Here is a 21,916-nt window from a genome sequence, read left to right as displayed (position 1 = left end):
AATTACTTAAAAAGCTGTTCATGGTATAGATCTATAACCTAAAATTGTAAATTCTGTAATGTGGCAGGAATGCAGAGAGTGGCTGTGATTTTCCTCTTTCAGAAGAAATTAGAAAGTTCCATCTTCCAATGTTCAGGAAATTATCAGCTGGAAGCCCAGAATCTTTGAATGCTGTCCTGGTGGACAATCCACCCGCCCCCAACAAAGTAATTTCTAGTTGAAGATCATTCCCAGCAATCATTTAGCCTTTGTGAAACCCACAATACAACGCACAGGAGCATTTGCACTCTACCATGAGTTGTCAATGCTAACAGATCTTGGAGTTTTTAATTAGGATTTATCAACCAGTGAGGCAACAGCACTAAGAACAGCCCTTTCCAAATGTTCAGATCCACACATTCAAACCAGGAAATAGGAAGTGTAGGAACAAAACTGGCCTGTGCTTTGAGGGCTGGATTGATTGAGGTCATTGGACCACATGCTGGATGCGCCTTGATAAAAGCAATGCAAATGAAACAATTTATATGACTAGACGATATCTCAACGTTAAGCAGAGAAAGTCAAGACCAAGTGCAACATTCAGATCATGCAGGGTTAAAGGGTGAGGTGGCAATTAGACCTTGGGGGGGGGGGGGTGGAAACAGACAAGTACAGGGCAGGGGGTGGGGAACAGGTGGGAAATGAGGAGAGAGGGAATAGGAGCCAGAGAGGGGAAAAGAGAGGGGATGGAGATACATGGAGGAAACTCCTTGATGGGTTTGCTTTGTGAGGAAATGAGCTCATTGCATCCTAGAGGACCAGGATTATCTGGACACCCAAGATTCTCCATCCGTGGGTGATTTTTGACATGAGTAGTGATTGGGGAGGTGATAGGGGCACCGGAGGGCAGGAGATAATGGTTGGGGGGGTGGGCGGTGAGAGGGGAAGAAAGTGTAGTGAAGGTAGAGAGTTGGCATTCAGGGGAAAGAGATGGTGATCGTGGTGGGAGAGCGTGGTTGGGAGGGTACAGCATGGTCAGTGGTTGGGGGAGAAGATGGTGATCAAGAGGAAAGCATTGTTAGGGTCAGGGCAATGGTGGACGGGGGCAGAGATGATGGGCAGGGAGGAGAGTGTGGCCGGGGTTGGGAAGATGGTGATGGGGAGAGAGTGTGGTTGGTGGGGGGGAGAGTGTTGTCAAAGGAGGGCTGGGAGAACTGGTCAATCATGGGAAGGGGAGCAGGTAAGCTTGTTGGTCTTTGGCCCACAAGCAGTGCTGGAAAGGCACTTACTGCATAGATCCTGCTCTTCTCACCCCCTTTTGCCGCCTTGGCTTTCTGATCCTCTGAAATAGGTAAAAATGAAAAACTTGTAAAAACGGAAGCATTCAGCTTCCTTAAAAGATTTTACCGACCCACCTTCGTCCTGAGACCCTATTTGTCTCCTCCCTCTCATCCCACCTCCATTAAAATCAAATGTGGACAAGGTGGGTTTTTTTTTAACCATTTTTACTTCTCAACACCCCCTCCCTCCAAACCCACCATTCTTGGGGGTTAATAATGTTCCCTGCCCTGCCTCTCCTACCCAGTTATAAAGTTAACTAAAACAAAAACAGAAAATGCTGGAAGAACTCAGCAAGTCTAGCAGCATCTGTGAAGAGAGAAACAGAGTTAACGTTTCGAGTTCACTCTGAAGAAGGGTCATGCGGACTCGAAACGTTAACACTGTTTCTCTCCACAGATGTTGTTAGATCTGCTGAGTTTTTCCAATATTTTCTGTTTTTGTTTCAGATTTCAAGAATCCGCAGTATTTTGCATCTATCTTAGTGTTTAATTCACTGCTGCTTCTCTCCCAGGAATGCCGACCTTGAAGGAGTACCTGCTCTTCTATCCAACAGGATTTCCGTTTGGCTCTTTTGCCTTGTTCACCCTCATTGCTTTCCATTTCCCTCCTGGTGTTTGACAAGATGTTTACCAAAACTCGCTTTCACAGCCATAGAGTCATGGAGTCATAGAGGTCTATAGCACAGAAAAAGGCCCTTTGGCCCATCGAGTCTGAGCCGGTCAAACAAGTACCTAACTATTCTAATCCCATTTTCCAGCACTAGGCCCATAGCCTTGTATGCCATGGCATCGCAAGTGCACATCCAAATACTTCTTAAATGTTATGAGGGTTTCTGCCTCTACCACCCTTTCAGACAGTGAGTTCCAGATCCCCACCACCCTCTGGGTGAAAAAATTCTTCCTCACATCCCCTCTAAACCTCCTGCCCCTTACCTTAAATCTATGCCCCCTGGTTATTGATCCCTCCACCAAAGGAAAAAGTTCCTTCCTGTCTCTCTGCCTCTCATAATTTTATACACCTCAATCATATCCCCCCTTAATCTCCTCTGCTCAAGGGAAAATAACCCCAGTCTATCCAATCTCTCCTCATAACTAAAACTCTCCAGCCCAGGCAACATCCTGGTAAATCTCCTCTGCACCCTCTCTAGTGCAATCACATCCTTCCTATAATGCAGATTCCAGAACTGCACGCAATACTCTAGCTGTGGCCTAACCAGCGTTTTATACAGTTCCAGCATAATCCTCCTGTCCTTGTATTCTATGCCTCGGCTAATAAAGGCAAGTATCTCATATGCCTTCTTAACCACCTTATCTACCTGTTCTGCTACCTTAAGGGACCGGTGGACATGCACACCTAGATCCTCGGTACTTCCCAGGGTCCTACCATACATTGTGTATTCCCGTGCCTTGTTTGTCCTGCCCAAGTGCATCACCTCACACTTATCCAGATTAAACTCCATTTGGAACTGATCAGCCCATCTGACCAGCCCGTCTATATCCTCCTGTAATCTAAAGCTATCCTCCTCACTATTTATCACCCCACCAATTTTCGTGTCATCCGCAAACTTACTGATCAACCCTCCTACATTCAAGTCTAAATTGTTTATATATAGCACAAACAGCAAAGGACCCAACACCGATCCCTGTGGAACCCCACTGGACACAGGCATCCAGTCACAAAAACACCCCTCGACCATCACCCTCTGCTTCCTGCCTCTCAGTCAATTCTGGATCCAATTTGCCAAATTGCCTTGGATCCCATGGGCTCTTACCTACCTTATCAGTCTCCCATGCGGGACCTTATCAAAAGCCTTGCTGAGGTCCAAGTAGACTACGTCAAATACATTGTCCTCATCTACATACCTGGTCAGCCTTTGAAAAATTCAATCAAATTGGTCAGACATGACCTCCCCTTAACAAAACCATGCTGACTGTCCTTGATTAATCCCTGCCTCTCCAAGTGTAGATTAATTCTGTCCCTCAGAATTGCTTCCAATAGTTTCCCCACCACTGAGGTTAGACTGACTGGCCTGTAGTTCCCTGGTTTATCCCTTCCTCCCTTCTTGAATAACGGTACCATATTGGTTGTCCTCCAGTCCTCTGGCACCTCTCCCGTGGCCAGAGAGGTATTGAAAATTATTGCCAGTGCCCCTGCTATCTCCTCCCTTGCCTCACTCAACAGCCTGGGATACATTTCATCCGGGCCTGGAGATTTAGCTACTTTTAAGTCTGCCAGACCACTTAGAACCTTCTCCCTTTCTATGCTAATTTATTTAATTATATCACAGTCCTTCTGCCTGGTTTGCATACCCACGTCGTCCCCCTCACTTGTGAACACCGACACAAAGTATTCATTTAGAACCCTAACTACATCTTCCGGCTCCACACACAAATTACCATTATGGTCCTTAATGGGCCATAATCTTTCTCTAGTTATCCTCTTACTCTTCATGTACTTGTAAAATAACTTTGGATTTTCCTTTATTATTGCCCCCCCCTCCCAACTTTGCCCCTTGATTATTTAGTATTTCTGGAATGCTATTCGTGTTTTCTACCGTGAAGACTGATGCAAGACTGATTATTATTTCCCCAGCCTCATCTCTAAGGGGCCTATGTTTACTTTGGCCTCTCTCTTCCTTTTTATATATTTAAAGAAGCTCTTAATGTCCGTCTTTATATTACTTGCTAGTTTACCCTCAAAGTTTATTTTCTCCCTCTTTATTTATTTTTTGGTCGTCTTCTGTTGGTTTATAAAACTTTCCCAATCCTCTAGTTTACCACTAATCTTTGCCACATTGTATGTTTTTTCTTTCAACTTGATACTATCCTTAACTTCCTTGGTTAACCAGGGTTGGTTTACCCCCTTCCTACAATCCTTCTTCCTCACTGGGGTATATCTTTGTTGTGAGTCATGAACTATTTTCTTAAACGTCTGCCATTGTTCATCAACCATCTTTTCTGCTAAACTCCTTCCCCAGTCCACTATAGCCAACTCTGCCCTCATTCCTTTGTAATTACCCTTATTTAAGTTTAGCACAGTTGCTTCCAACCAAAGTTTCTCATTCGCAAACTGAATGCCAAATTCTACCACTGTTCCCTAGGGGATCTTTCACTCAGATCATTTATTAAGCCATATTTCTTTCCTCAGTGACTGTCTCCGTCTGACTTACCCCACGTGGATTCCAACTGTAGTTCCATCCCTCATGTTTTGAATCCACCCAGGATTACAGGTATCTCCGGGACATACAACGCTCCTCGGACTGTTGTTCTCACCACATCGTGAGATCCACACTCAGTGCCATACGCTGCCATATGTATACACTCGACCTCTCCCTCCAGCAGCACCGACTCAGCCTATCTCAAAGCTTCCTTGTCCCCAGTTTCATTTTATTCTTCGTCTCATCCAACACTTTAACGAGAACCTTTTTCTCTTCCTTTCAGGTGCTGAGGAACGCAAAATTTTCAAGCTCTGACGAAGAGTCATACGGACACAAAATGTTAACTGTTTCTCTCTCCACAGATGCTGCCAGACCTGCTGAGTTTTTCCAGCATTTTCTGGGTTTTTTTTTCAGATTTCCAGCATCTGCAGTGTTTTGGTTTTATAAACTTAACTAAATTGTTTCCAACACGACTTCACACAATTCAAATTTTTGGATAAACTCAATTGTGTTTTGCCTCACCCTCATCACAGAACATGTGGACAGTCCAGCTGAATTGTGGTCTGATTTCTCCCTTCCTCACTTCCACATACACCCCCAGCTTCCACATTCACCCCTCACTTCCACATTCACCCCCCACTTCCACATTCACCCCTCACTTCCACATTCACCCCCCACTTCCACATTCACCCCTCACTTCCACATTCACCCCTCACTTCCACATTCACCCCTCACTTCCACATTCACCCCCCACTTCCACATTCACCCCTCACTTCCACATTCACCCCTCACTTCCACATTCACCCCCCACTTCCACATTCACCCCCCACTTCCACATTCACCCCCAGCTTCCACATTCACCCCCCACTTCCACATTCACCCCTCACTTCCACATTCACCCCTCACTTCCACATTCACCCCTCACTTCCACATTCACCCCCCACTTCCACATTCACCCCCCACTTCCACATTCACCCCCAGCTTCCACATTCACCCCTCACTTCCACATTCACCCCTCACTTCCACATTCACCCCCCACTTCCACATTCACCCCCAGCTTCCACATTCACCCCTCACTTCCACATTCACCCCTCACTTCCACATTCACCCCCCACTTCCACATTCACCCCTCACTTCCACATTCACCCCTCACTTCCACATTCACCCCCCACTTCCACATTCACCCCTCACTTCCACATTCACCCCCCACTTCCACATTCACCCCCCACTTCCACATTCACAACCAGTTTCCACATTCACCCCCCACTTCCACATTCACCCCCCACTTCCACATTCACCCCTCACTTCCACATTCACCCCCCACTTCCACATTCACCCCCCACTTCCACATTCACCCCCCACTTCCACATTCACCCCTCACTTCCACATTCACCCCTCACTTCCACATTCACCCCCCACTTCCACATTCACCCCCCACTTCCACATTCACAACCAGTTTCCACATTCACCCCTCATTTCCACATTCACCCCCCACTTCCACATTCACCCTCCCACTTCCACATTCACCCCCCCACTTCCACATTCACAACCAGTTTCCACATTCACCCCCCACTTCCACATTCACCCCCCACTTCCACATTCACCCCCCCACTTCCACATTCACAACCAGTTTCCACATTCACCCCCCACTTCCACATTCACCCCCCACTTCCACATTCACCCCCCACTTCCACATTCACCCCTCACTTCCACATTCACCCCCCACTTCCACATTCACCCCCCACTTCCACATTCACCCCCCACTTCCACATTCACCCCTCACTTCCACATTCACCCCTCACTTCCACATTCACCCCCCACTTCCACATTCACCCCCCACTTCCACATTCACCCCCCCACTTCCACATTCACCCCCCACTTCCACATTCACCCCCAGCTTCCACATTCACCCCCCACTTCCACATTCACCCCCCACTTCCACATTCACCCCCCACTTCCACATTCACCCCCCACTTCCACATTCACCCCCCACTTCCACATTCACCCCCCACTTCCACATTCACCCCCAGCTTCCACATTCACCCCCCACTTCCACATTCACCCCTCACTTCCACATTCACCCCCCACTTCCACATTCACCCCTCACTTCCACATTCACCCCTCACTTCCACATTCACCCCCCACTTCCACATTCACCCCTCACTTCCACATTCACCCCCAGCTTCCACATTCACCCCCAGCTTCCACATTCACCCCCAGCTTCCACATTCACCCCTCACTTCCACATTCACCCCCCACTTCCACATTCACCCCTCACTTCCACAGACACACATTAAAAGCAAAATACCGCAAATGCTGGAAATCTGAATTAAAAACAGAAAATGCTGGAAAATCTCAGCAGGTCTGGCAGCATCTGTGGAGAGAGAAACAGAGTTAATGTTTTGAGTCCGTATGACTCTTCCTCAGAACACACTGAATCCCAGTGAGGAAGCACACTGGATTCAAAACGTTAACTCTGTTTCTCTCTCCACAGATGCTGCCAGACCAGCTGAGATTTTCCAGCTGATTCTGCCATGGTCTGCTCCGTCTGAAGTTCTGACAGTCATACTTAAGATGGCGCCAGGTTCTCATTCATGAGGTTGTCATGTTAAAGCTACTTTTTTCTATTGGAATGCATCCTTTGGGTTCTCTTAAACAAAAATAAAGATAAAAATACCTGGAAAAACTCAGCAGGTCTGGCAGCATCTGCGGAGAGGAACACAGTTAACGTTTCGAGTCCATATGACTCTTCAACAGAACTAAGTAAAAATAGAAAAGAGGTGAAATATAAGCTGGTTTAAGGAGGGGTGTGACGAGTAGAGCTGGACAGAGGGCCAGTGATAGGTGGAGATAACCAAAATATGTCATAGACAAAAGGACAAAGAGGTGTTGAAGGTGGTGATATTATCTAAGGAATGTGCTAATTAAGGGTAGAAAGCAGGACGAGCAAGGTACAGATAGCCCTAGTGGGGGTGGGGTGAAGGGAAGGAATCAAAAAAGGCTAAAAGGTAGAGATGAAACAATGGATGGAAATACATTTAAAAATAATGGAAATAGGTGGGAAAAGAAAAATCTATATAAATTAATGTAAAAAAAAGGGGGGGATCGGAAACAGGGTGGGGATGGGGGACAGAGTTCATGATCTAAAATTGTTGAACTCAATATTCAGTCCGGAAGGCTGTAAAGTGCCTAGTCGGAAGATGAGGTGCTGTTTCTCCAGTTTGCGTTGAGCTTCACTGGAACAATGCAGCAGGCCAAGGACAGACATGTGGGCAAGAGAGCAGGGTGGAGTGTTAAAATGGCAAGCGACAGGGAGGTCTGGGTCATGCTTGCGGACAGACCGAAGGTGTTCCGCAAAGCGGTCACCCAGCCTGCGTTTGGTCTCTCCAATGTAGAGGAAACCGCATTGGGAGCAACGAATGCATTAGACTAAATTGAGGGAAGTGCAAGTGAAATGCTGCTTCACTTGAAAGGAGTCTTTGGGCCCTTGAACAGTGAGGAGAGGGGAAGTAAAGGGGCAGGTGTTGTACCTTCTGCGGTTGCATGGGAAGGTGCCGTGGGAGGGGGTTGAGGTGTAGGGGGTGATGGAGGAGTGGACCAGGGTGTCCCGGAGGGAACGATCCCTGCGGAATGCCGCCAGGGGGGGTGAAGGGAAGATGTGTTTGGTGGTGGCATCATGCTGGAGTTGGCGGAAATGGCGGAGGATGATCCTTTGAATATGGAGGCTGGTGGGGTGATAAGTGAGGACAAGGTGGACCTTATCATGGTTCTGGGAGGGAGGAGAAGGCGTGAGTGCGGATGCGCGGGAGATGGGCCGGACACGGTTGAGGGCCCTGTCAACTACCGTGGGTGGAAAACCTCGATTAAGGAAGAAGGAGGACACTGTTTTTGAAAGTGGCATCATCAGAACAGATGCAACGGAGGCGAAGGAACTGAGAGAATGGGATAGAGTCCTTACAGGAAGCAGGGTGTGAGGAGCTGTAGTCGAGGTAGCTGTGGGAGTCGGTAGGCTTGTAATGGATATTGGTGGACAGTCTATCACCAGAAATTGAGACAGAGAGGTCAAGGAAGGGAAGTGTCAGAAATGGACCATGGGAAAATGATGGAGGGGTGGAAATTGGAAGCAAAATTAATAAATTTTTCCAGGTCCAGACAAGGAAGCAGCACCGAAGCAATCATCGATGTACCGGAGAAAGAGTTGTGGGAGGGGGCTGGAGTAGGACTGGAACAAGGAATGTTCCACATACCCCATAAAGAGACAGGCATAACTGGGGCCCATGCGGGTACCCATAGCCACACCTTTTATTTGGAGGAAGTGAGAGGAGTTAAAGGAGAAATTGTTCAATGTGAGAACAAGTTCAGCCAGACGGAGGAGATAGTGGTTGATAGGGATTGTTTGGGCCTCAGTTCGAGGAAGAAGCGGAGAGCCATCAGACCATCCCGGTGGGGGATGGAAGTGTAGAGGGATTGGACGTTTTGTTTAAGAGAAACCAAAGGATGCATTCCAATAGAAAAAAGTAGCTTTAACATGACAACCTCATGAATGAGGACCTGGCGCCATCTTAAGTATGACTGTCAGAACTTCAGAGAGAGCAGACCATGGCAGAGTAAGGAAGGCTTTTTGTTCATGAAAGAGTTGTGTCTGGTGGATAAAAACTAAGTGCTGGAAAATCTCAGCTGGTCTGGCAGCATCTGTGGAGAGAGAAACAGAGTTCACATTTCTCCTTAAACTCCTCTCACTTCCTCCAAATAAAAGGTGTGGCTATAGATACCCGCATGGGCCCCAGTTATGCCTGTCTCTTTATGGGGTATGTGGACATTCCTTGTTCCAGTCCTACTCCGGCCCCCTCCCACAACTCTTTCTCTGGTACATCGATGATTGCTTCGGTGCTGCTTCATGCTCTCGTCTGGACCTGGAAAAATTTATTAATTTTGCTTCCAAACTCCACCCCTCCATCATTTTCACATGGTCCATCTCTGACACTTCCCTTCCCTTCCTTGACCTCTCTGTCTCAATTTCTGGTGATAGACTGTCCACCAATATTCATTACAAGCCTACCGACTCCCACAGCGACCTCGACTACAGCTCCTCACACCCCGCTTCCTGTAAGGACTCTATCCCATTCTCTCAGTTCCTTCGCCTCCGTCGCATCAGTTCTGATGATGCTACCTTCAAAAACAGTCCCTCTGACATGTCCTCTTTCTTCCTTAACCGAGGTTTTCCACCCACGGTGGTTGACAGGGCCCTCAACCGTGTCCGGCCCATCTCCCGCGCATCCGCCCTCACACCTTCCTCTCCCTCCCAGAAACATGATAGGGTCCCCCTTGTCCTCACTTATGACCCCACCAGCCTCCGCATTCAAAGGATCATCCTCCGCCATTTCCGCCAACTCCAGCATGATGCCACCACCAAACACATCTTCCCTTCACCCCCCCCGGCGTCATTCTGCAGGGATCGTTCCCTCCGGGACACCCTGGTCCACTCCTCCATCACCCCCTACACCTCAACCCCCTCCAACGGCACCTTCCCATGCAACCGCAGAAGGTGCAACACCTGCCCCTTTACTTCTCCTCTCCTCACCGATCAAGGGCCCAAACACTCATTTCAAGTGAAGCAGCATTTCACTTGCACTTCCCTCAATTTAGTCTACTGCATTCGTTGCTCCCAATGTGGTTTTTTCTACATTGGAGAGACCAAACGCAGACTGGGTGACCGCTTTGCAGAACACCTTCGGTCTGTCTGCAAGCATGACCCAGACCTCCATGTCGCTTGCCATTTCAACACTCCACCCTGCTCTCACGCCCACATGTCTGTCCTTGGCCTGCTGCATTGTTCCAGTGAAGCTTAACGCAAACTGGAGGAACAGCACCTCATCTTCCGACTAGGCACTTTACAGCCTTCCGGACTGAATATTGAGTTCAACAATTTTAGATCATGAACTCTCTCCCCCATCCCCACCCCCTTTCCGAGTCCCCCCCCCTTTTTTCCAATAATTTATATAGATTTTTCTTTTCCCACCTATTTCCATTATTTTTAAATGTATTTCCATCCATTGTTTTAACTCTACCTTTTAGCCTATTTCGATCCCTTCCCTTCACCCCACCCCCACTAGGGCTATCTGTACCTTGCTCGTCCTGCTTTCTACCCTTAATTAGCACATTCCTTAGATAATATCACCACCTTCAACACCTCTTTGACCTTTTGTCTATGACATATTTTGGTTATCTCCACCTATCACTGGCCCTCTGTCCAGCTCTACTTGTCCCACCCCTCCTTAAACCAGCTTATATTTCACCTCTTTTCTATTTTTACTTAGTTCTGTTGAAGAGTCATACGGACTCGAAACGTTAACTGTGTTCCTCTCCGCAGATGCTGCCAGACCTGTTGGGTTTTTCCAGGTATTTTTATTTTTGTTTTGGATTTCCAGCATCCGCAGTTTTTTGCTTTTATCTTTGGGCTCTCTTTGTGTTTATTTTGAGCTACTATAATTTGACTGTTGTAAGCTAAATTTTAATATTAATTCTAAATTACAAGATGATTTTTATGTTTGTTTGTATTTGCAGTCAGCCTATGTGACTGGAAAAGAATTTATCATCGATGGAGGATGGAGCTTGTGATTATTATATGGCACAGATGGTGAACAATACAAATTACCTGAATCAACTAAGCCAGCTGGAGATGGTATTCTTGCACTTATGAATGGATGACTTGTCATTTTTCAGTTCTTTACAGTTGAAACTGATTTTTTTCAATGTGACTCTCCAGACAGGGGCTCACCCAGCAGGACTTCAGTTCAGCATATCGTTTAACTACTTGCCACATATTTATCTCCCTAATGAAATTCCCAAAAAGTCTGTGCAGAAAATCATCCATTTAGATAATGATACAGCACAGAAGGAGACCAGTCAGCCCATTGTGCCTGTGCCAGCTCTTTGAAACAGCTATTCAATTGATTCCACTCCCCTGCCCTTTCCCCTTAACCCTCCAAATTCTCTCATTTCAAATAGTTATCCAATCTCCTTTTGAAGTTGCTGTTGAATCTGCTTTCATCACTCTTTCAGGCAGTGCATTCCAGATCTTAACAACTCGCTGCTTTAAAAAAAATTGTTTGTTCCTCATTCTGCACTGCCCCTGGTTCCATTTACCAGTCACGTTAAATCTTTGTTCTCTGGTTATTGACCCTTATTTACTTAATGATTTTGAACCCGTCCATCAAATTTTCCCTTTCTCTGATCTAAGGACAGCAACTCCAGTTTCTCAAGATTTTCCACATAACTGTAACCAATCTACTAAATTTCCTTAATAAAAACAGAAAATGCTGGAAAAACTCAGCAGATCTGGCAGCATCTGTGGAGAGAAACAGAGTTAACGTTTTGAGTCTGTATGACTCTGCTTCAGAGTGACACGGACTTGAAATGTTAACCGTTTCTCTCTCCACAGATGCTGCCAGACCTGCTGAGTTTTTCCAGCATTTTCTGTTTTTATTTCAGATTTCCAGCATCTGCAGAATTTTGCTTTTACTAAATTTCCTTTGTGTCCTCACTAAGACCTTGACCTCCTTTCTAAGGTGTGGAGCCCAGAATTGAGCTAATTATATCATTCCCATCTCTAAGAGAGAAAAGCAAAGATTTGCATTTATATAGTGCCTTTCATGATCACAGGACATCCCAGAGCTCTTTATAGCCCATGGCGTAGTCACTGTTGTCATGTAGAAAATATGGCAACCAATTTGTGGAAAGCAAGCTCCCGTAAACAGCAATGTGGTAATGACCAGATAATTTTTTTGTGCTTTTGATTGAGGGATAAATATTGGCCATGACACCAGGGACACTACTCTTCTTCGAAATAGTACCATGAGATCTGAGAGGACAAGTTGAGCCTCAGTTTAACATCTTGTCCGAAATATGGCATCTCCCAACAGTGCAGGACTGCAGGACTCCCTCGGTACTCCACTGGAGCATCAGCTTTGCTTTTTGTGCTCAAGAACTGGAATGGAATTTGAACCCACAGTCTTCAGAGGCAAGAGTGCTTCCAACTAAGCCACAACTGACATTTAAGGAGGATTGTAAGATTGTGTCTGGAGTTTCCACAATTCCCACTTGTATTTCCATCAATAGCCTAGGATGCATCCCATCAAGGCCAAGTGGCTTTTCTACTTTGAGCACTGTCAACCAAATCTCTATCTATTTTTATCCTGTCCAATTTCTCTCCTCCCTCTTATATTGTGACCTTGGCAACATTCTCTTATTTAGTGAATACAAATGAAAAGTACTGACTTCAGCCACACCTTCCATCACGCAAGATCTCCTTTTTCATCTCCAATCGGCCTCCCTTTGACTATCCTTTTTATATGCCTATGGAAGATTTTTTGATTCCCTTTTTATGTTATCTGCTAATCTATTCTCAGACACTCTCTTTGGTCCTCATTTCCTTTCTCAGTTCTCCTCCATTCCTCTACTGCATTATGAGCCTGTCTCATTTTCTATTTCAGTTTAATCTCTATATCTTTAATCATCCGGCGGGGTGGTGGGGGGTGGGGGGGGGGGGGGGGGGGTGAGGTCTAGCTTTGGATGTCCTTCCTTTTCTCCTGAAGGGAATGGGGCTCCTTCATGTCCAAACTATCTCCTGTTCGAAGGTTTTCCATTGCTCATTTACTCGTTTTACCCACCAATCTTTGATTTCAGACCACCTGGGGCAGATCCCTTTACAAGTCACTGAAATTAACTCTCCTCTAATTGTCCTTTGGTAGTGCAGAACTTCAGTATTGCCGAAAAAAAAGAGACGTGTTGAAGCTTTTCATTTTGCACTCATCAGGACACCACAAGAATACCAAAATAAGGGGAAAACACAATTTATTCCATCTGTGAAGAGAGTACTGGTAGGTTGGCAAGTGGACTCTGATTGGTAGAGGCATTGCCATGGAGAATGCACCAGTGACAGTGATTGACAGTTAACTGCCAAGCATTGTTTGAACTTTAAACCAGGTAGCCTGACCCTGATTGGTCAAGGCATTGCCCTGAGGAATGAGTCAACAAATTACTCCTCCACTGAAACATGTTCCATTTGCCCCACTTCATTCCCCAGAACTAGATCCAGCACCGCTTCCTTCTTTGTCAGACTGGAAAGATATAATCAGGAAAGTTCTCTTGTACATATCTCAGGAATTGCTTCCCTTCTTTTCCCTTTACATTGTTATTTTCCCAATCTATATCAGGACAATTGAAGTTCCTCATTATCATTACCCTAAGATTTTGACATCTTTCTGCAATTTAATCCTTTATCACTGTCTCACTATTGGGTGGTCTACAGTATATACCCAGCAGTCTAAGCTTTTCTATTGTTCCTTCATTCTAATCAATTCTGTCTTTGACCTCAAGTGCATCATCACTTTCAAGTGCTGTACCAGACCCCTCCTTTTTTTCCTTTATCTTTTCTGCATACGTTATCGCCAAAAGATTAAGTACCCATTCCTCCTCTTATCTGAGTCAGATCTCTGTTTATAATCCTACTTGGCTAGATGCACCTGCAGTTCGCCAAGCTTATTTACCATACTCCGTGCTTTTACGCACCTGCTCTCCAAATCTATCTTAGTCTGCTTCCTCTTTGCCCCAGGTCTCATTCATCCTATTCTTTATTCTATTACTGTTTGCCTCTCCCACTCATTGGTGTGTATCTCCTTTCTAATACTTCAGCTTGGTGCCCCTCTCCCTGCCTATTTACAGTAAATCTCCATCACCACATGTGGACATTGATCCGGTCCGGTTGTGGTACAACCCGTTCCCACTGCTCCAGACTGGTTCCAATCCCCCAGGAATCTGAAGTTCTCCCTCCTCCGCCATTTCTCCAGCCATGTATTAACCTGTTGTAATTTACTGTTACCATACACACGAGCTGTAACAGTTTTTTTCTACATGCCATTGGTTGCAATATGAGCCATGATTTCTGGACGTTCCCCTTCTGCTTCCCCTTGCCACCTTTGGAAAATTTGATTTGTTAATGATTTCCTTCGAAATAAACTTGTAACTTCACCAAGAGAAAGTGTTACAGGCTGCAAATAAAATATAATTATCAGATACATCTGTTTCCAGTTCTGTGTAAAAGATAATTAAAAAACACCTTGGAAACATGTCAATTACCAGGAGAAATTTAGCAGACTGGGGCTCTCTGGAGGAGAGAAGACCAAGATGAGAATGACAGAGATCTTTAAAATTATGAAGTGCCTTTGAAAAGGGCAGTGTGTGGAAACTGTTTCTGCTTGTGGGTGAATCCAGAACAAGAGGAAATAAGTATAAGACGGCCACTACTACCTTTGAGATCCTGTTTGCTAATTTCCTACTTTTTTCTTCTGTGAGCATCACTGGCAAGGCCAGCATTTGTTGCCCATCCCTAATTGCCCTTGAACTGAGTGGCTTGCTAGGCAATTTCAGAGGGAAGACCAGGTAAGAATGGCAGATTACCTTCCCTGAAGGACATTAACGAACTAGATGAGTTTCTACAACAATCGATAGTTGCCATAGTCACCATTACTGGGACTAGTTTTATATTCCAGACTTAATTAATTGAATTTAAATTCCACCAGCTGCTGTGGTGGGATTTGAACCCATGTCCTCAGAGGATTAGCCTGGACCTCTGGATTACGAGTCCAGTGACATTACCACTACGCCACCTTCCCCTGAACTCTGACTGCAGGACCACGTCCCTCTTTCTACCTATGTTGTTGGTATTGATGTGGACCATGACCTCTGGCCTTTCATCCTCCCCCCTCAGGGTGTCCTGAAGCTATTCAGTGACGTCCTTGACCCTGGCACTGGGGGAGGCCAACATACCATCCTAGATTAACGTCAGCAACCGCAGAAATGCCTGTCTGTTCTCCTAACTATCGAATCTCCTATTACTACTGCTCTCCTGGTCTTTTTTGTGCCCCCTGTGCAGCTGAGCCAGCCATGGACTTGGCTCTGGCTGCACTCCCCAGGTGAACCATCACTCTCATCATTATTCAGAACTGAATGCTGGTTGGAGAGAAGAATGCACTCAGGGCACTCCTGCACTACCTGCCTGTTTCTTTTTGACTGTCTGGTGATTACCCATTCCCTCCCTCTCTCGGCATACTCTAAAGTTGCAGCATGACCGCATCTACAAAAGGTGTTATCTATGAAGTTCTCAAACTCAGGATGTACTGCAGTGATACCAGCTGCTGCTCAAGTTCCGAAACCCAGAGCTCAAGCTGCTGCAACTGATGATACTTCCTGCACAAATGGTCATCCAGGACACAGGAAGTATCCTGGAGTTCCCATATTGCACTAGAGATGTACTCTAGGGGTCAAAGCTGCCCTGTAATTCCTCTGTCTAATAGATAATAAACATTGCTATGACTAATAAACCATGCTACTTAAAAAAGAGACTCACCAGCTACTTCATTGATGTCACTTAAATATAGGAAAACTGAATGCTTTAAATAATCCTGATTTAATTTTTAAAAAAATTTCCCAGCTGCTTAGACTAACTCCCTGACTTTAGGGAAAGGGAAACACAATAGTAAAACACACCAGCCAATCAAGTCACAACCTTCCTGTGATGTCATGGTTTAATTTTATTCAAATTTTCAAATCCACCCCACCCTGGCCTGACCACGCCCCCTGACCCCACACCCCCAACCCAACCCTGGCCTGACCAGTCCCCTGACCCCACCCCCCCAACCCAACCCTGGCCTGACCACGCCCCCGAACCCCAACCCCCCACCCAACCCTGGCCTGACCACACCCCCTGACCCCACCCCCCCAACCCAACCCTGGCCTGACCACGGCCCATGACCCCACCCCCTGGCCTGACCACGGCCCCTGAACCCACCCCCTGCCCCCTGGCCTGACCACGCCCCCTGACCCCACCCCCCAACCCAACCCTGGCCTGACTATGCCCCCTGGCCCCACCCCCCCACCCCAACACTGACCACGCCCCCTGACCCCACCCACCCTGACCACGCCCCCTGACCCCACCCTGGCCTGATGATGCCCCCTGACCCCACCCCCAACCCAACCCTGGCCTGACCACGCCCCCAACTCAGTCCTGGCCTGTCCCCACCCCCAACCCCACCCCGTCCCCAACTCAGCCCTGGCGTGACCCTGCCTATGACGCCACCCATGACTCCACCCCAGCTTGGCCCTGACACTGCCGCCGACTTTACCCCAGTCCTAACTCCACTCCTGCTGTATCTCTAACTCCATCCTAGTCTGCACACAGCCCCGCATCCTCGACTCCATCGCGGCCTGTCTCTGTCCACGACGCCACTCCTGACTTCATGCCGACTCGGCATCAATTCCGACACTGCCCTGGTCCCAACCCAGCTCCCTGCCCGAGAGCCAACTCCATGGCCTGACCGTCTCAGTCCCTGACCCCATCCCGATCCCCAGCTCCGCCTACACTACCCCACCCCCCCCCCAGGCCCCTACCCTCTCCAGTCCCTACTGCACCTCCGACCTCCGACTCTGCACCTGGTCCCCAATCTACCTCAATGGCATTTTCCCACACTCTCCTCATATCCCTGCATGTCTTTAATATCTAGAAATTTATTAATCTCCGTCTTCAACATACTCAATGACTAAGAATTCCAAAGATTCACTACTCTGACTGTAAACATTCCTCCTCCTCTCATTCCTAAATGGCCTGTCTCTTATTCTGAGACTGTCACCTGGTTCTAGACCCCTGCCCCCACCTGGCCCAGGGGGGACATCCTGCATGCATCTACTCTGTCGAGCTCTGTAAGAATTTTCTCATTTTCAATGAGATCATCTCTCATTCTTCTGAACTCTTAGAGTATACAGACCCAGTCTCCTCAATCTCGCCATCCCAGGCCTCAGTCTGGTGAACCTCCATTGCACTCCCTCTTTGGCAAACATGGAGACCAAAACTACACACAATACTCTAGGTGAGGTCTCACCAAGACTCTATATAATTACACCAAGACTTCCTTGCTCCTGTACTCAATTTGCCTTCTTAATCGCTTGCTGTACCTGTATTTTAGCTTTCAGTGACTCATGAACAAGGACACCCAAGTCCCTTTGAAGTTCAACACTTCCCAGCCTCTCACCATTTAAGAAATGCTCTCCATTTCTGATTTTCCTACCAAAGTGGATAACCTCACATTTTTCCATATTATATTCCATCTGCCATGTTCTTGCCCACTCATTTAGCCTGTCCGAATCCCCTTGAAGCCTCTTTGTATCCTCCTCACAACTCACATTTCCACCTAGCTTTGTGTCATCAGCAAATCTGGAAACAGTACATTTAATCCCCACATCCAAATCATTGATATAGATTGTGAATAGCTGTGGCCAAAGCACTGATCCTTGTGGTACCCCACAAGTAACAGCCTGTCATCCTGAGAATGACATTCCTACTCTCTGTTTTCTGTACATTAACCATTTCTCAATCCATGCCAGTATATTCCTCCCAATCCCATGTGCTCTAATTTTGTTTGCTAGCCTCCTGTGTGGGATCTTATCAAAAGCCTTCTGAGAATCCAAATAGAGGGGCACAGTGGTATTGTCACTAGACTAGTATTCCAGAGACGCAGGGTAATGCTCTGGGGACCTGGATTTAAATCCCACCATGCGAGATGGTGAAATATGAATTCAATACAAATCTGAAATTAAAAGTCTAATGATGACCATGAAATCATTGTCGATTGTTGTAAAAACCCATCTGGTTCACTAATGTCCTTTAGGGAAAGGAATCTGCCGTCCTTACCTGGTCTGGCCTACATCTGACTCCAGGCCCACAGCAATGTGGTTGATTCTTAAATGCCCTCTGAAATGGCCTAGCAAGCCACTCAAGGGCAATTAGGGATGGGCAATAGATGCTGGCCCAGCCAGCGATATCCCCATCCCACAAATGAATTTTTAAAAAATTCACTGGCTCCCCATTATCTATTCTGCTAGTTACATCCATGTTGACCCTGCCCAATCCTACCTTTATTTTCTAAGTGTCCTCTTGTCACATCCTTTATAATAAATTCTAGCATTTTCCCTACTACTGATGTCAGACTAACAGGTCTGTCGTTCCCCCATTTTCTTTCTCTCTCCTTTCTTAAATAGTGGGGTTAGATGTGTTACCTTCCAATCTGCAGGAACTGTTCCAGTATCTATAGAATTTTGGAAGATGATCACCAATGTATCCATTATCGCTACAGCCATCTCTTTCAACACACTGACATGTAGATCATCAGGTCCTGGGGAGTTATCAACTTTCAGTCCCATTAATTTCTCTAGTACTTTTGCACTAATACTAACTTCTTTCAGTTCCTCATTTTTGCTAGTCCCTTGATTCTCTAAGGTTTCTGAGAAGTTTTTTGTATCTTCCTTTGTGAAGACAGACACAAAGTATTTGTTTAGTTTCTCCGCCATTTCCCTATTCCCCATTGTAAATTTTGTCTCTACCTGTAATGGGCCCTACGTTTGACTTTGCTTATCTTTTCCTTTTTACTTATAGAAGCTTTACATTTGGTTTTTACGTTTCTCACTCATTTAATTTTATATTCCATTTCTTCTTTATCAGTTTCTTGGCCCTCCTTTGCTGAATTCTAAAATATTCCCAATCCTCAGACTTGCTTTTTTTTGGGCAACTTTATAGGCCTCTTCCTTTGACCTAATGCAATCTTTAACTTGTCTTGTTACCCACGGTTGGATCACTTTTCCTGTTGGATTTTTGTGCCTCAAAGGGAATATATTTGTTGCAAGCTATGTATTAATTCTTTAAATGCTAGCCATTGCCAGTCTATTGTCATACCTTTTAAATATGGATTCCCAATCTACCACAGCCAACTCACCTCTTATAACTTTGAAGTTTCCTTTGTTTAAATTTAAGGTCCTAGTTTCGGATTGAAGTACATCACTTTCAAACTTAATGTAAAATTCTATTGTATTATGGTCACTCTTTTCTAAAGGCTCCTTTACAACAAGATTTTTAATTAGCCCTTTCTCATTGCATCCCTCACCTCCAATTAAAGTCACGTAAGCTCTTTTGGACCCATGCACACAACCTCAGGAAATGCAATTTCAGAAGCTTCGAAAAATGAATGGTCCTCACAAGGAGTCATGAAAAAATACCTCGTGAAAGACCCAACACAGAAGGTCCCTGGTTTTGACCTCCCACAAAGCTCATGGGTATCCCTGAACCACATCTGTACAAACCATGGCAGATGTGGATACCGAATGCACAAATAGAAAATTAAAAACTCTCCTGTGTGGGACTGTGGCCACGCAGAACAGACCGTGGAACACAAACCCGAATTCCTGACTCAAGTACGAAGGAGGTATTACAGTGATACAGACTGCCACTCCTGATATAATATCCTGGCTTGACTGCCTTGATGTAAAATTACAATTGTTGCTCTATACCTGGCCAAACAAAAAAAATTGCATAATACAACATCTAAACTAACCCCTTTCCTAGACCATCTCATATAGATTCCAGGAATTTGTCCTCCACATCATTACTGCTAATTTGGTTTACCCGGTCTAAATGTAGATTGAGGTCCCCCATGATTACTGTATTACCCTTGTTACATGCACCTCCTGATTTATACTATGCTCTACATTACCACTACAGTTTGGTGGCCTATGAACAAATCCCACCAGTGTTGGCTTCCTCTTGCTCCACCCAAACAGATTCGACATCTTGATCCTTCGATCTAAGATCCTCTCTTACCAATGTACTGATCCCATCCTTTATTAACAGCACTACCCCACTTTCTGTTTGCCTATCCTTCCTAAATATTGCATACCCTTGAATATTCAGTTCTCAGCCATGGTCATCCTGCAGCCATGGCTCCATAATGGCAATTAGATCATACCCATTCACTTCTATTTGTGTCGCTAATTCATTTACCTTGTTGCAATTGCTGCATGCATTCAGTTAGAGTGCCTTTAATTTTGCCTTAATATTTTTCTATATTTTGGCACCATTTGATGCTGGCCATTTTTCCGCTGCCTTCTAATTTTGTTTATTACTTTTCTTCCTACCATTACTAGCTTTGCTTCTCTTCTATCTGAATTCTCTCTCTGGTTCCCATCCCCCAACAAGCTAGTTTAAACCCTCCCCAAAAGTCACATCCACAGTCGCAGAAACACCTGTCTGTTCCTCTAACTATTGAATCCCCTACCACCATTCCTCTTCCACTCTTCTTCCTCCCCTCCTGTGCAGCTGGGCCACCCGTGGTGCCACAGATTTGACTCTGATTGCACTCCTCTGAGGAACCATCGCCCAAATTGGAAAACCGGTTATTGAGTGAGATGTATTCAGGGAACTCCTCACTACCTGCCTGGACCTCCTACGCTCTGGCGGTCACCCATTCCCTCTCTGCTAGTACTCTCTTAACCGGTGCTGTGACCACCTCCCTAAATGTGCTATCCAATATAGTTCTCAGCCTTGCGTATGCGCTACAGTAAATCACTCAAGTTCCAAAACCTGGAGCTCAAGATTCTGCAGTTGGTTCACTTCCTTCACATGTGGTCATCCAGGCCATAAGAAACATCCATGATTTCCCACATGTCACAGGATGCACATTCCACATGGCTGAGCTTCTCTTTCATGTCTTTATTTAACGGATTAATTATTATAAACTGGAGACTAGAAAGTAGAAATTCTCACCAGTTACTCACCAATCAGTTCCTTCCCCTGTGCAAATGTCACTTGTTATTCCTGACATCACATTTGGATCTCTGCCTGTGCTCGCTGGCTGCTTTTTATGCCCCACCCAGCTCCCACTCCTTCCCACTGGTCTCCAAGTGAAGTCTCACTCCCTCCACTGCTTTTTATGCCCAGCTGAGCTCTCACCCTTTTCTTCTGCTCTCCAAGATACGATAAATAAGAAATATTCATCAGCCAATCACCTACCTGCTTCCCTGTGATGTCACATATTCATTTCTCTTTTAGAACGTGGGTTCTGACTGGCTCCTGGTTAGATAGCCCACTGCTATTTCACGCTCTCTGCCTTGGCGGTAGCATTGAGCAGATATTGTGTCGGTCTTCACTGTAGAAGATTTGGAAAACTTTACAAAGGTACTTGAAAATCGAGGTGAAAGAGAGGGAGGAACTTAAAACAAGCACCACCACTAGGGAAAAGATACTAAGAAAACTATTAGACATAAAGGCCGACAAGGCTCCAAGACCAGATGATCTACATCCTAGTGACTTCAGAGATTCCTAGATGCATTGGTTATAATCGTCCAAAATTCCTCAGATCCTGGAAGGGTTCCAGTGGATTGGAAAATAGCTAATGTAACACCTTTATTCAACAAAGGAGGGAGACGGAAAGCAGTAAACTATAGGCCAGTTAGCCTAACATCGCTCACAGGGAAATTGCTACAACCCATTATTATAGCAGGATACTTAGAAATGATAATATTATCAGGCAGAGTCAACATAGGTTTGTGAAATGGAAA

The 21,916-nt window shown here is 45.9% G+C and overlaps 1 protein-coding gene and 1 long non-coding RNA gene across 4 annotated transcripts in view; one reads left to right on the top strand and one right to left on the bottom strand.

The window, feature by feature from the left end:
* The window catches only part of bdh2 (3-hydroxybutyrate dehydrogenase, type 2), a 70,130-nt gene extending 55,577 nt beyond the window's left edge, over positions 1-14,553 (top strand). For 2 of the 3 annotated variants that reach the window (XM_078564255.1, XM_078564168.1), the window contains exons 10-11: positions 11,042-13,001; positions 13,037-14,553. In XM_078564255.1, coding sequence (XP_078420381.1) covers positions 11,042-11,095 — 54 coding nt within the window. In that variant the 3' untranslated portion in view covers positions 11,096-13,001; positions 13,037-14,553. Of the gene's footprint in view, positions 1-11,041; positions 13,002-13,036 lie in introns of those variants that run through there. The other variant, XM_078564341.1, reaches the window with a different exon arrangement.
* LOC144694231 (uncharacterized) lies at positions 3-21,420 on the bottom strand. Its single transcript, XR_013579697.1, has 3 exons — positions 21,369-21,420; positions 1,269-1,319; positions 3-491 (listed from the first exon to the last, which is right to left on the bottom strand). It is a non-coding gene; the product is annotated as an uncharacterized LOC144694231 (long non-coding RNA).
* Between the last annotated feature and the right edge of the window lie 496 nt (positions 21,421-21,916).

Source organism: Cetorhinus maximus, chromosome 1 (assembly GCF_964194155.1).
Source record: "Cetorhinus maximus chromosome 1, sCetMax3.hap1.1, whole genome shotgun sequence".
NCBI lineage: Eukaryota > Metazoa > Chordata > Chondrichthyes > Lamniformes > Cetorhinidae > Cetorhinus > Cetorhinus maximus.
This window is presented reverse-complemented; position numbering and strand designations above follow the sequence as displayed.